Source organism: Nannobrachium achirus, assembly GCF_963921795.1.
Source record: "Nannobrachium achirus genome assembly, chromosome: 23".
In the NCBI taxonomy this organism is placed as follows: Eukaryota; Metazoa; Chordata; class Actinopteri; order Myctophiformes; family Myctophidae; genus Nannobrachium; species Nannobrachium achirus.
The window spans coordinates 42,655,909-42,670,654 of NC_137830.1; the positions used below are offsets into that span (position 1 = coordinate 42,655,909).

Genomic DNA, 14,746 nt, shown 5'->3' on the forward strand with positions numbered 1-14,746 from the left:
TAGGCCGTGAGAATTGAGTTTACTGAGAAACGTGTGTGTTAGGGCATTCACCAAATATTTGAATATTCGAATATCAAAGTCACTATTTGACGTTGTTCACCGAAGTCGAATATTTTTTTACTCCCCCACCCTGACAAGCACTTGGAATTGTAGGTATTACATTTGATGTGACTCGGTTCCGCAGATAAATATTGTGAAAATAGCAGATCTACATGCTCACAGCGCCTCGCGTTAGGCGTTGTGAGCATGTAGATCGTCTATTTTCACAATGTTCGACTCTTGCTTACTTAATATTTGACAGTTTGGCCAGTCCTGTCGAATATTCAACTATTCGAATACTTTGAGGTCGAACAATTCGAATACTAAAAATCACTATTGGTGAATACCCTTGTGTGTGTATGTGCTCCGGTGCACGCGCCGCGTGTGCGTGCCTTGCACGCGTGTATCTGTGAATCTCTCTGCACAATCTGTGAATGTGGCATCTTTTTTTGGAGCGGTGAAAGCGCTCCCAATGAACAGGTATGTCTGTGGGTGGCTGGGTGGCTGGGTGGCTGGGTGGCTGGCTGGCCGTGTCCGTAGCCTGGCAATACCTTGAGTGGCCACACACAAAACACTAGTTAAAGGAGGGGCGCTGTTTTGTGCAGGCCAGGCACACTCACTCACAGGCACAGTTTACACTCACTCACTCACTCACATAGGGTACAGCTGCTCAAATTCACCGCTCCACTTCGAACCGAGGTTTGATTTTTTTTTTATGGGTCTGCTGATATCGCAGAGTTTAGACTAAAGGTAGGCTTTATCTTATCGCGCGCGTTGCCCCTGACGATCGCTCCGATAAAGACGGCAATCCGTCTGGGAGCGCAGACAGTGGGGGGTTTGTTGTTACATCATCTTTATGCGTCCAGACACATGTGATAGATTGGGGGGGGGGGGGGAACGGGCCTCTGGATCCAGTTAGAATCATTTACTGCCAGCAGGGTGGAAAGGAGGGGAAGGCTTCAAGCATCATTAAACAACAGAAAAACAGCCCCCAACTGCCCCCCCCACCCACCCACTCTTCTCTCTCTCCTTGTCTTATCCTCCTTCCTTCACCCCAACCACCCCCCCCCTCCCTCCCCCCTTCTCACACCCTCTTCCCTAGGACAGATTTATGGGGGAGAGCTGAGACTGTTGCTTTCACCCCCTGCAAAGCTCAGGGTCTTGCTATTCACACACGGTAGAGAGAGAGAGAGAGAGAGTGAGAGAGAGACAGCAATACCTTTTCTCAGACAGTGAGTGGAAGTGACTGTGGAGTTTTGTCTCTTGGAGGTCCCATGTAATCGCTTAATTTAAAAAAAGTTTGTTACGAATACAATTTATCATTATTATTATTTTTCACATTATTGTGTGTGTGTGTGCGTGTGCGTGTATGTGTGTGCGCGTGCTCGCGTCGCACACTCGTACAACGGCTTTTGAGGGGGTGGGTTGTTTTAAAGAACACACTATCAGCAGACTATTAGAGGGGACATGAGCGACTGAAAGCCCTGGAAGTGTGTGTGTGTGTGTGTGTGTGTGTGTGTGTGTGTGTGTGTGTGTGTGTGTGTGTGTGTGTGTGTGTGTGTGTGTGTGTGTGTGTGTGTGTGTGTGTGTGTGTGTGTGTGTGTGTGTGTGTGTGTGTGTGTGTGTGTGTGTGTGTGTGTGTGTGTGTGTGTGTGTGTGTGTGTGTGTAAGGGGGCGTGCATGCATGCGTGTTCATAGGCCATCTGATAAGGAGATGACAGAGGGACCATTGTGTGGCATGTTGCTGCAACAAAACATTCACTGTCTCAGTAGGTCCAGAGTCCTACAGGACGCACATGCAACCCCCCCCCCGGCCTGTAGCCCCCACTCCCTCCCATACATGCTGCACACAGTGCACACTCATGATGACCATATACTGTATCGCTTACTGTTAATGCACACAGTGCACACTCATGATGACCATATACTGTATCGCTTACTGTTTAGCTCAGGGTTTCCCAAAGTGGGTGCCGCAGCACCCTAGGGTGCCGTGATGCCAGTCCAGGGGTGCCTAAGAATCATTATAATATTTGGAATTCATCAATATCACCACTGAGACCCTCTATGCTTAGTAAAACAGACCTGATTTGCACTGTACTTGATGAGTTCTTTTTCTCATCTAGCCCAACTCTCTTCACCAAAAATAGCAGATCTTTGTGACGCGTTGTGAGCTTGTAGATCTGCTATTTTTGGTGAACCTTCCCCCCAGAATAGGGATGCTAGGGTTCAAGTGGTTAAAGGTGAAGTATAAGGTTATTTTCAGTCAGTTCTGATGGAAACTGATGGAAACTGTTTCTTAGGTAGAAAGATTTGCATATTTACGTAGCGTAATATAAGAAAGAATAGCAGTGTAATTCAGGGGTGTCAAAAAAGGTTTGAAACCCCCAGGTTTTAGCTACTGGGAACTGTTTCTCTGTTTCTCTCCGCTGTATTCATTTTCATTCACTCCCATCCATTGACAGCATGTGGTTGCCATCACCTGGGTTCCATGCCCTTCCACCTGGCCGACGGCGCGCTGTGTGATCCCTCCAACGGCAACTGTATCTGCAAGCCAGGCGTGGGAGGAGTGCACTGCGACAGATGCATGGTGGGATACTGGGGTTTCCACGAGTACGGCTGCCGCCCGTGCGACTGTGCGGGCGACTGCGACCCCTTCACCGGGGACTGTATGTTTGGGTGAGTGGCGCGCGCCGCCGTCGTTCGTTTATGGCACGTTGGCACTAAAGCCCTCGTTTCTGCTTTCTGTTGTTCCACGTTGGTGTCACGTGACGAAGAATACCTCTGCCAGTTCACAGCGAATTATGCTGCGACAAATTTTAAGTCAACCTAACATGCACACAAACACAAACATTTTTTTAAAAATGTTGAAATATATTTTTTGGGCTTTATTGAGTAAGAGGAGACACAAAGGAAACGAGGAGAGAGAGAGAGAGAGAGAGAGAGAGAGAGAGACGGGGAGCAAAATACAGCATAGTTGGTCTGGAACGGGATTCGAACCCTAACTGCATTCAGAGGCTATAGGTGCCCGGACCGCTAGGCCGGCCCGGGCCACACACACACACATATTGGCCCCTTTTCGACAGGGGTTGAACTTGTTCGGGCTCTTTCTTCCTACCTAAGAACCATGTGAAGAACCAGCTCTGAGTGTTTAGACTGAAAATGAGTTGGTTCCGAACCCTAAAAGTTTGTTTGGAACGGGAACCACAAAATATCTTGTCAACCAGGCACATGCACAAATAGAGATCAAAGGGGGCTTGGGCCCCTGCCCTTTTACCCGTCTGTAAAAAGTGCCCTCTCTCCAGACCATGGATGAATTACTATGGTGAAAGAAATGCAAATGCCCCCCCTTTTCCTTGCCATACCTGAAGGCAGCATTCAAGAGAATTGCCTTGTCCAACCTCTCCTGAACTTGAATGCAGCATCTTATGTTGAAATAATTGCCCTCTCTGTGTAGAAAACCATGCCGTTTCGCCACATGTCCAGAATTCACTTGATTATGCTTAGTTCAGTGTGGTATCAAGCACCGAAAATAGCTGACCTCCAAGCACACAACGCGTCGTTGTGAGCTTGGAGGTCGGCTATTTTCAATGTTTTAACCAAAGGCCCCTGCCACTGTAACATTCTCTGCACGTCCCTGTTGTGAACCGTGACAACATACGTGACCGTGTGTCAATAATCAGTAGGTTGGAAGACGCAAGACACTGATGCAATATGTAAACATAAACAATGCCACCTGCAATAACAGCACGAACGCTCGCATGTGATCTAAGCGATCCACAATATTAATTAAACCCAAGAAGCTTTGGGGCGCCCGCTGGCCTAGCGGTCCAGGCGCATACCACATAAAAGGCTCTGTGCGGCCCGACAGTGTGTCGCGGGTTCGAATCCCCTTCCCGACGACCTTTGCTGCGTGTCACTCCCCATCTCCCTCCCTGTTTCCTGTCCATCTCCACTATCCAAGAAATCCTCCCCCCCTCAAAAGAAAAACTAAAAACAAAAAAAAAACAACAAGCTTTATAAGCAAGAAAAATCATACTTTCACGGAAATCATGAGTGTTCATGATTCCTTTTTGATTTGGGTTAATTATTTATGCGTCCCGCCATTGATTGATTGATTGTATCGATGAATATTCTCTTGTTCTCAAATTAACATTCACAGATAGGGCTGTCACAATTATTACATAATCGTCTAATCGCGATTATTTGACATAATCGCGATTATGTTTCATAATCGTCATAATCGTTTCCATGTTGAAAAATGTTCATATATATTTTTTAAAGTAAAAATATTGTGGAAATAGCAGATCTACAAGCTCACAACGCGCCGTGAGCTTGTAGATCGGCTATTTCCATTATCAATGTTCTTTTTTAAGTATAAAGTTGGCAAATATGTCAGTAATTTCTTTGTATATTTAGGTTATGTGTCATATCTAACATGTGCAACTTCAAAGCCTAAAAGCCAAACAGAAATGTAATTGTCAATGACAAAAACACAATTAAATCGTTAATCGCAATTATTTGAGTGAAAATTAATCGTCAAGTAAAATGTCATAATCGTGACAGCCCACAGAGGACAACACAGACATTGTGGTCTGTGGTCCTCAACAGATTTTGGTTCCTCTTCTTCTCTTTTTCCATTTGCTTGGCAATGGTTTTGTCCAGGTCAGACGTGGAGCTTTATAACCTGGAAGGAAACTCCAGTGAGCCTGTCAGAATCTTCAGAACAGATGAACTCTTCTCGGCTCTGCACTACTCAGGTACGATACAGATACAGACTGAGACAGAGTGTGTGTGTGTGTGTGCGTGCGTGCGTGCGTGCGTGCGGTATTTGTTGTCTGTCTCCACAGTTCAGCAACCAAGCGTTAATGGTTAAGTAATGAAAGTCTTGATAGAGCCTTACAAGGACAAGGAACTGTGTGTGTGTGTGTGTGTGTGTACTGTACCTACGTGTGCATGGACAGCTTCCAAATGTCCCTTCCTTTTAGACCCCCCAAGGCTTAACTACAGCTTGCATAAGCACATTCTTCACCTGACACACATGCACGCACGCACACTCGCACAGTGATTGACACACTGTGCTCGCATTCTTGGGACTTCATGCCAGACACCAGTGTTCATTTCGTCGGCTAAAACTTATGACAAAAATGAAACCCCTTTTCAGGGACGACAATTAAAATAAAAGTAAATAAAAACTAAGCTTGTGATGACAAAGACTATGACTAAATATACTGACAATTTCGCCAATGAATAAGAACTTGACTAAAATGTTATGGATGGACTAGTGGACAGTGGACTACAGATCCAGTATAACTAAGATAAGTCATTTTTTGCTTGGCGTCGTGCTTCGAAAATAGCCGATCTACAAGTACCTTTGGAACACTACTAATCACACATTACGATGATGCCCCGCCAAAATAACTTTTTGTCTACTACATCTGAATGAAATTTTATTCCAAAGAATAAAACAAAATCCAAATTTGTTGTCAAAATTAACACACATTCACAGTAAATTCCACAGTATTTACCTCTAACTCCAGTGAGACGATTGATAATGATTATTTCGATCTTTTCCCACAGAGAAATGTGAATGCAAAGAGCAAGTCTTGGCCAACAGCAAACTCTTCTGTACTATGAATTACGCCTATGGTAAGAAGCAACTGAAATACCCTCCATGCACGCGCACGCACACATACACAACACACACACACACACACACACACACACACACACACACACACACACACACACACACACACACACACACACACACACACACACACTGTACCTTATCACCACCTTTATAGCACACTGGAATGCTCTCGCGGATATACAAAGGTGTCATTGAAAGCGGCATTAAATCGCGTGTGTGTGTGTGTGTGTGTGTGTGTGTGTGTGTGTGTGTGTGTGTGTGTGTGTGTGTGTGTGTGTGTGTGTGTGTGTGTGTGTGTGTGTGTGTGTGTGTGTGTGTGTGTGTGTGTGTGTGTGTGTGTGTGTGTGTGTGTGTGTGTGTGCTCTTTCTCTTCCTCAGTATTAAAGGTGAGGGTGTTGTCGGCCCATGATAAGGGCTCCCACGCTGAGGTGGAGGTCAAAGTGCAGAAGGTACTCAGTCAGAGCACCAAGACGAAGATCCAGAGGGGGCGGGTCACGCTCTACCCCGAGTCCTGGACGGCACGGGGCTGCACCTGCCCCATCCTCAACCCAGGTCAGAGGCCATGCACATATGCAAACAGTGGTGGGAAAAGTACTCACATTTTCTTTCTTTTTTAAAGTGATCCCTGGCTAATACGACAAATATGCCTTAATACATTATAATTGTCCTCTATAACTGCAAAGTAAAATTAAAAACACCTTAAATATTTTATTTCTTCTAGAAATAGCTAATCTTTAACTTAACAGGGTCGCAAGTTGATGATGTCATAAATGTCATGTGTGATCTATCCCTATGGAATTTATGGCATGCATGTGAAAATAAAAACAAACTTAATATTTCCTATGGTTAATATGAGCATAAAATCAATATTTCAAATGTGTTTTTTGCACATGCATGCCATACATTCCATAGGGATAGATCACACATGACATTTATGACATCATCAACTCACGACAGGCATTTCCCCTATTGAGTGAAAGATTCGTTATTTCTAGGAGAAATAAAATATTTAAGGTGTTTTTAATTTTACATTGTAGTTATAGAGGACTATTATAATGTATTAAGGCATATTTGTCGTATTAGCCAGGGATCACTTTAAAGATTTCTTTGGGGGCTTTTATGCCTTTATTGATGGGACAGTAGACTGACAGGAAATGGGGAGAGAGGTGGATTGATGGGGAGTGACACGCCGCAAAGGTAGTCGGGACTCGGGAACAGGACTCGAACCCGCGACGCGCTGTCAGGCATCAGAGCCAATGTGGTATGCGCCTGGACCGCTAGGCCAGCAGGCGCCCCGGACTCACATTTTCTACTTAACTCATTCTGTGCCTATCCCGAACAGTGTTGGGCAATATTACTTAGGAGAGTAATCGTTACTTATTACTTATTACTCCTTGGAAAAAGTAATAATATTATATTACTTATTACTTGGAATCAAGAGTAATATGTAATATATTAAGTTATATTACTTTTTTTTTTCCTGCTAAATCTGTTTAGCCAGCTCCTTTTAGAACTGAATCCAATTTATTGGAACAATAAGAGTCTCTGGGATGCGATTAAAAAATTATAATTGCAGGCTTTGTAATTAATTCATCTCAATTAATCACATTTTAATCACACATCAATATTCGACCTGGGAACAGTTAGAAACTTTTTTTAATGGATTTTGGTATAGGCCTACAAGCGAATCAATTAATAATTAAGACATATAATATATAACCCAACAAAACATTGCTTATTTTTTATTACATTTAAAACTCTCAGCTCTGTTGAAGACGCCTGCCTATATTATCCTTAAATAATATGCTACATATTTTCTTTTCTGCCCAAAAAGTGTAGGCTATTTTAGACGTGAGGTGCAGGGGCTCTGGGTGTTCCCACTAAGGAAAGTAGGCTTTCAACTCCCTGAGGGTGCTGAGGCCTGCTTTGCACCCTCATTTTGGCCAGGGAGCACCCCCACCTCAGTAATTCCCGAAATTTACATTATAATACAGTAGATCAGCATTGGCTGGCCACAACTGGTTTGGCACACACTCCCATTGGTATGCAAATTTAGCCTTTTGTTTTCACCTGGCCGATTTGAGTTGGGTAGCCTTCACTTAAAGCATAGCACCCTCAGCCATTGTGGGCTGCCGCCAGCCCTGACATGAGGCTTATTGAGCACAGACAGTGGAGGCTACGCTAACTGGCTAACAGCAGCAACTCAGTCCGCAGTGGTCCACGGTGGTCCCGCTGAGCTCCGCGGCGCCCCCGCGACGGACCCCTCCGCGGCCGAGAGGAGTGCTTGTAGATTGTAAAAGTCCCATCCATGTAAGCGCGTCGCACGCTGTATATGCTCTCTCTGTGACAGGCAGCGCTGACACTGGTCCATGCACTCTCATGACATAAGCAACGTCATAACTGTGCGCGCTGCGCAAATGACTGATCTACAAGCTACACCGCATCTCTGTAGATGTATGTTGATGTCTTGTAGATCTGTTCTTTTTCTGCAATCGGCTAAAATGGCTATTTTTTTTTGCGGAGTAAAGCGTTATATATTACCATTTTTTTTAGAGTAATACCTTACACTACTCGTTACTGGAAAAAGTAATAATATTACAGTAATATATTATTAGTAATTCGTTACTGCCCAACACTGATCCCGAACATGTTCGGGATATGTTCAATCCAAAACAATTTTTTTTTTATTAATTGACTTACCCTGAGCTGCTTGTAGAGCCGTGGGTGGTCCTGGCTCGTCCTACGCTAGCCAGCTAGCCATTTTACATGGTCCGACGATATATTCCATTAAAAATGGTTTAAAATACATTTTTGAGACCCCCAATGTTCACCGAATGTTCAGCGCCGCTTCCGGAACGTAGTCCAGTGTGCCTATCCCGAACATGTTCGGGATTTTTAATGAAATGAATAAAATGATCCGAGGCCTTCTGAAGCCTGAGCCTAAATTTAAAATCCAGTGGTCCAAATCCTGGGGAAGCCATGCCGGCCGTGAGCCGCGAACGTAGCCGCGAATCGCCGCCGAATCCAATGAAAAACCACATCTTTGGAGGCCCATATCTCTGGATTGTGTTTTTAGGGATGTGGCGCGAGGTTTATTTACGGCGAAATCGCCGAAAAATGATCTTTAAAATGACAAAATGGGAATAGCTATTCTGTTAGCATTATCATCCGGGACCTTTCCATGACGTGCACGAACGTGAGCACGCGCGTCACTGCAACGTGAGCCCCCGGATGCTAATGCAGTCCCCTATGGGAGAAAGTCTGGCATTCTTTGGTGCCCTCTAGGGGCTGGCACTGGAAGCGTTAATTAAAAGCATCAATGCTGCACTGTAGGAATACTCTGTTACAAGTGAAAGTCCGGAATTAAAGATGTACACGAATAAAAGGTACAAAAGTATTGGCATCAAAATGTACCAGAAGTAGAAAGTGCTCGTTATGCATGCACACATAGTTACTTTACACCACTGCATACAAACCTGCTCAGCCCTGCATGAACACACACACCTCTGCTCACAAGTGTACAGTAAATGTTGAAGTGAGTGGTTGACTGTAATGCACATTGTAAAACGCTTTGGATAAAGTGCTGAGCAAGACACTTAACCCCTAGATCCCTCTGTGTGCTCATCTGAGTAGCCCTATCTGTTGGGAGAGGCCGTAAAACTATTTCCCCCTCCCCTGGGGCCCAGAAAATACCCTCTTTCCCTTGCTTTCCCTTTCCACATACACACACACATGACACATTTCCGTGTGCACTGCAATAACTATTGCAAAACGGCCACCCACGTGAATTTTGGTGAATTTGATTCTGAAACCGCCTCTGTTGGCTGACTCCACTTTTTGACGCTCTTGACAACTCCTCAGGTGCAGAGTACTTGGTGGCGGGCCACTCGGATCGCAAGCACAGCCGTCTCCTGGTCAACATGAAGAGCTTCGTGAAGCCCTGGAGAGCCAGCCTCGGCCGCAAGGTCCTCACGCTGCTCAAGAAGGACTGCAACTGGTAGAGAGTCTCACCGACTCAGCGGGATAGGATGGAGAGATAGACACTGTGGGATGGACGGACAGGTCGAAGGGAGAGAGAGATCCAAGAATCTCTGGAAGGCAATTGGTTGGATCAGATGAGGGGGGACTGGAAAAGACCCGCCCTGGTTCTGCCCTCGTCCAGTGGGAGCGTGAGGCTGGCAGAATTTAAGGGCTTAAAGTGCACAGAACGTAATTACTTAAGAGATATCTGTCACATGTCTGAGCAAACACTTACACCATCGTTATGTAGCTGCCAACGAGCTGTCAACCACCTCAACGCTCCGGCGAATTTCCCCCGACTGTGGCTGCCACGGCTCATCGTTGACAACGGGAGGAAATCTACCATTTAACGGCCGCGCTTTGGCCTTCGCGGGTCTCTTTTGTTTTTGACTGAATGCCCCCTGAACCCAATGAGATTGCGTCATACACACAGTAACTCTTACGCGTTAAGTCTTACATGCCGAGACTCAGTGTTTTCCCCTCTCCAGCACTTTAGCCCAAAGGATGGAACACCCAGTTGTTCCAGGGGAATGTGGACCCATAGATGGCACACAAAGAGAGGAGGAGGACACGCTCACACACACACACACACACACACACACACACACACACACACACACACACACACACACACAAAATGACTTTATACGAACCCTGTAGCAATGCCACGTTGACATGGATAGAATGTGTCCCTCTCCTGTGCGCACTGCTATGCTGTATGAACTCGAGACACGCCGACCTACTATGTGCAAGCGCCCAGAATTGTCAGATACTGTAAGCCATACATGCCACTACAGGTGGTTATAAACCTTAGCCAGTCCAGGTGTGCCTGTGTTGAAATCTGAGAAAATGGTTCTATGCCATGTGAATGTATTTTCCTGCGCGTGTGTGCGTGCGTGTGTGTGCGTGTGTGTGTGTGTGTGTGTGTGTGCGCGCGTGCGAGCGAGCGAGAGTGAGTGAAAGAGAACAAGTCGTAATTACGAGCACAGTCCAGTTTTCAGTCCAGCTCGTTAATGTTTTAGTTTTTTTTAGACAACATTTTTGTACATCTTGATGCATTTAGAACATGCCAGGTTTGTGTGTGCATGCGATGATAATGTTGCATTATGTTTAATGAGTCACCATATTACACTCTGATGCCTAACGTTGCTGCAGTCAGAAAATGCCACACTTGTCTTTATCATTTCTTTTGTGCTCTTGTACAGTATTGTTTGTATATATCTATATAAATATTATGGTTCATGTTTAGTCTTTGTTAATTAATTATTTTATTAATTACCGTATGTCTCTCCATGCTGAAACCTTGGTATTGGAGGGAACTATATTCCCTAACACAGTGGTTCTCAACCAGTGGTCCGGGGACCACCAGTGATCCTTGAGGGGATTCCAGGTGGTCCCCAGCTAAATGATGGAGAGTTGGTAACCAAATGGACCCTTATAGATCTTTAACTCTTGAGAGTAAAGAGTTAAATTATTGTTAAATATCTGCATTACTTAACTTACAAGAAGTCTGCGCAATTAGAGAATGTAAAATAATTGTTATTTTGATCAATGTTTTGTCTATTATCTCTCCTATGGTACCACATCAATACAGCATGGAATTGTGGGGGGGCAGAAATAGTATCCAACGATAAAAGAATATTCTACATTTTGGGTCTGAGAGGCTAAATCTCATTAAATGGTCCGTGGCTCAAATGCCAAATAAACAATGGGCTTTGATATGAAAAGGTTTGAAAACCACTGCCCTTAACCCATTTAGAACGGGTACACATTATTGTGTATCATTATTTTATGCTTTAACTATTAAAAAATAGCAGATATACAAGCTGCGAGCTTGTAGATCTGCTATTTTTGAAAAATCGTGAAAATTGGAATTTTGACCCGATTCTATAAGTGTCTTTTGAATCCTTCTAAGGTTTTTTTTGAAAAACCTACTGTATGTTTCTATGTCAGCAATCTGGCCAGCCATCGTCAAAGAAAAGGTCCTTTTCGCTAACTGGAGCTCAGTTAGTCTGTTCTTGAGAGACTACTATGTCAGTGGTTCTCAAACCTTTTCATGTGAAGGACCCCCAAACTGATATTTATTTGGCCACGGACCCCATCTCAAAATATCTAGTTCCAGGGACCACCCTGAAGCAAAATTTGAGTTACAAACGTTCGCTTTAAAAAGACATATATTCAAAGATTTGCACACATTTACAAGCTCGCAGCGCGGCACTCGGTGCCACACTGTGAGCTTGTAGATCTGCTATTTTTCAATTGCTAAAGCATTCAATAATTCTAACCCTAAATTAAAGTCTGGTTCTCAACCTGGAGTCTGGCAAACTCCAGGGGTTCTTGGGAGGGTTCCAGGGGGTCCCTAGCTATCTGACTAGTTATAGGAACCAAATGGACCCTTATGGGTGTACAAATGGAACATACAGAGGATTTTACAGCGTAGATTGGGGTCCCAGAGATAAAATTTGCCGTAGTCCAGTGGTTTTCAACCCTTTTCATATCCGGGTCCATTATTCATTTGGCATTTGAGCCACGGACCACCATTTGATGAGGTTTAGCCTCTCAGACAAAATAACGTAGAATATTTTGTTATCGTTGGATACGATTTTGTGCACAATTTCATGCTGTATTGATGTGGTGACTGATAACGGGTCAATCAAAATAACAGTTCTTCTACATTCTCTAATTGTGTGGACTTCTTGTAAGTGAAGTAATGCAGGTGTTTAACAATAATTTGACTCTTGAGAGCGTCAAATGAAACCAATTACAAATGGACCTGTACTTTTACGGGTCCATTTGGTTTCATTTTAAGCTCTCAAGAGTTAAAGATCTATAAGGGTTCATTTGGTTATCTCCATCATTTAGCTGGGGACCACATGGAACCCCCTCAAGGACCACTGGTGGTCCCCGGACCACTGGTTGAAAACCACTGCCGTAGTCTAATGCGTATCAGACAGGGGGTCCTTGTTATTACAGAGAATCACTACCGTAACACAGACAGACACGTAGCAAAGCTTGGCCACAACAACTCACAGGGTTACAAAAGTAAATCTGCTCAGAGCCTTGGAATACCTCCGATAATTTTGGGGGGGGGGGACCAAAATATCCTTATCAGTGCACTCTCACACACATACATGCACACAACAGCCTCCCCTCTCCGTGTCCCTCCTCAGATTGGGTCATCCGTCACCCTCACTCCCAAAACACGCTTTCCTGCATTCACACGGAGCCGCAGAATGTTGACCATAACACAGAAGGTGCAGGGAGAGAGCGCACGCTATGTTGAACTTCGGGGAGTGCATGTTTTCCACAGACCTTTTCCCTGCGATCTGGGCTCCTGTGTGACGTGGTTGGCTGGGAGGTGCGGAGGCATTCCAGACATGCCGAGTCACTCCGCAGCAAGCTAGGTCAAAGGTCAATCACCTGTCTGCCGACCCTGCCCACTGGGCCTCGCTTGAGGGGGTGGGGCGGGGGGGGTCAAGCGAGTGGACTTTTACAATCGTGGCTCGAGCAGCCTGTTGTTCTTAGCATTTCCAATGCGTCCTCACCCGGCCGCGGCCCATTCACGAGGTTCCGTGGCAACCGATCGCGGCCCCCTCTCGGGCTCCGAGGTTGCTGTCCTCCAGTCCAGACTAGCAGAGTGGGGTGAATGGGGGCATGACGTGTGTAAGAGTAATGTGGCTCTGCTGCGCAGGCCTTCAGGTTGGATGTGAGAGGGGGTTTCTGCCGCGGTGGGAACCGTCCTCGGAGCAAGAGACGCAACAGGGAGGCACAAACACATGCCTCGGTGCGGGCGAGCCATGGACCCTCTCCTCTCCCTCTCTCTCTCATTGTCCCCAGATTGACTGGCCATTCTTACAGCACGGTGGCGATGGCCCGTGGGGGGTTGTATGGTGTGGGAAACTGGTGGATGAATGAATGTTTGGCAGGCCAGGCCGGTGCAGATGCATATACACAGTAAAGTCCTGAGTGCTCACTGGGAGTGTGCAAATGGACCATCTCGGGTCCGTCTGCACACTCACAGAGTTAGACGAGCACTCAAGATTCTATAGTGTAGTTTTGTGCCGGCATCGTGTGTATGAGAGAGCGAGCATGTTTATTTCTGTGCATGTTGAGTCTGATTATCCTGTTAATGGTGTGTGTGTGTGTGTGTGTGTGTGTGTGTGTGTGTGTGTGTGTGTGTGTGTGTGTGTGTGTGCGCGTGCACGCACGTGCACATTCATGTGTCTGCATGGACACAATGCCCCGCTTGTGTGCTATAGAAAGGAGTTATGGCCTTTGTCCTGTCAGCATTCTTGTGTTCCTATTGGCCCAGAGTGCATGGCAGCTCCTGCAGACTGGGGGACAATACCCCACCCCACCCCACCCCAAACCTCCTCCTCCTCCTCCTCCTCCTCCTCCTCCTCCTCTCTCTCGGAGCCACAATACACTTCCTCGGCAGCGGCACCCATCACTTCTGAGAACTGTTGACCCCCAAAACGAATATGTACCGTAATAATAACCGTATTATTTTGTGCCAAGGTTTTCTGAAAATAGCCAATGAACTAACTACTGAATACTGGTGTTATGCTATTGCTAGGGACCACTCGGAACCCCCTCAAGGGCCCGGAGCCCACTTGGAGAACCACTGCTCTCTGGAACAGCTCCGCCAGAGGAGTCAAGCGCAAACATTTTGGGCACCCAGAGCCCGTGGGTAATGGAGAGATGATAAGGGCAGAAAGAGGGAGGAATAAATATAGGGCAGGTGAGGATGGGGGAAGAAATGAGAGAGGTGAAGGAAAAGGGAGTATTTACTGGTCCCCAAAGACCGGTAAAATACTGCTCATAGATGAGCGCACGAGGGAGCTGTTAGGGCTCTCAGCCACTTGAAACCTATAGTCCCTGCAAAAAAAGCTATATAGTCCCTATTCTGGGGTGACCAGTTTGCGAGAATAGCCAATCTACAATCTCGTAACGTATTGAGTGAGCTTGTAGATCGGCTATTTTCCTCCACAACATTTGGTGTGGAGGCAGAAGGGGAAAAAGAAGTCGACTAAGTAT

General features: G+C 45.7%; 1 protein-coding gene across 1 annotated transcript in view; it reads left to right on the forward strand.

Moving 5' to 3' along the window:
• Nucleotides 1-10,870, forward strand: part of ntn4 (netrin 4) — a 46,639-nt gene extending 35,769 nt beyond the window's left edge. The window contains exons 6-10 of the mRNA XM_080754112.1: nucleotides 2,502-2,715; nucleotides 4,702-4,796; nucleotides 5,617-5,685; nucleotides 6,068-6,241; nucleotides 9,551-10,870. Coding sequence (XP_080610238.1) covers nucleotides 2,502-2,715; nucleotides 4,702-4,796; nucleotides 5,617-5,685; nucleotides 6,068-6,241; nucleotides 9,551-9,690 — 692 coding nt within the window. The 3' untranslated portion in view covers nucleotides 9,691-10,870. The remainder of the gene's footprint in view (nucleotides 1-2,501; nucleotides 2,716-4,701; nucleotides 4,797-5,616; nucleotides 5,686-6,067; nucleotides 6,242-9,550) is intronic.
• Nucleotides 10,871-14,746: the final 3,876 nt, after the last annotated feature.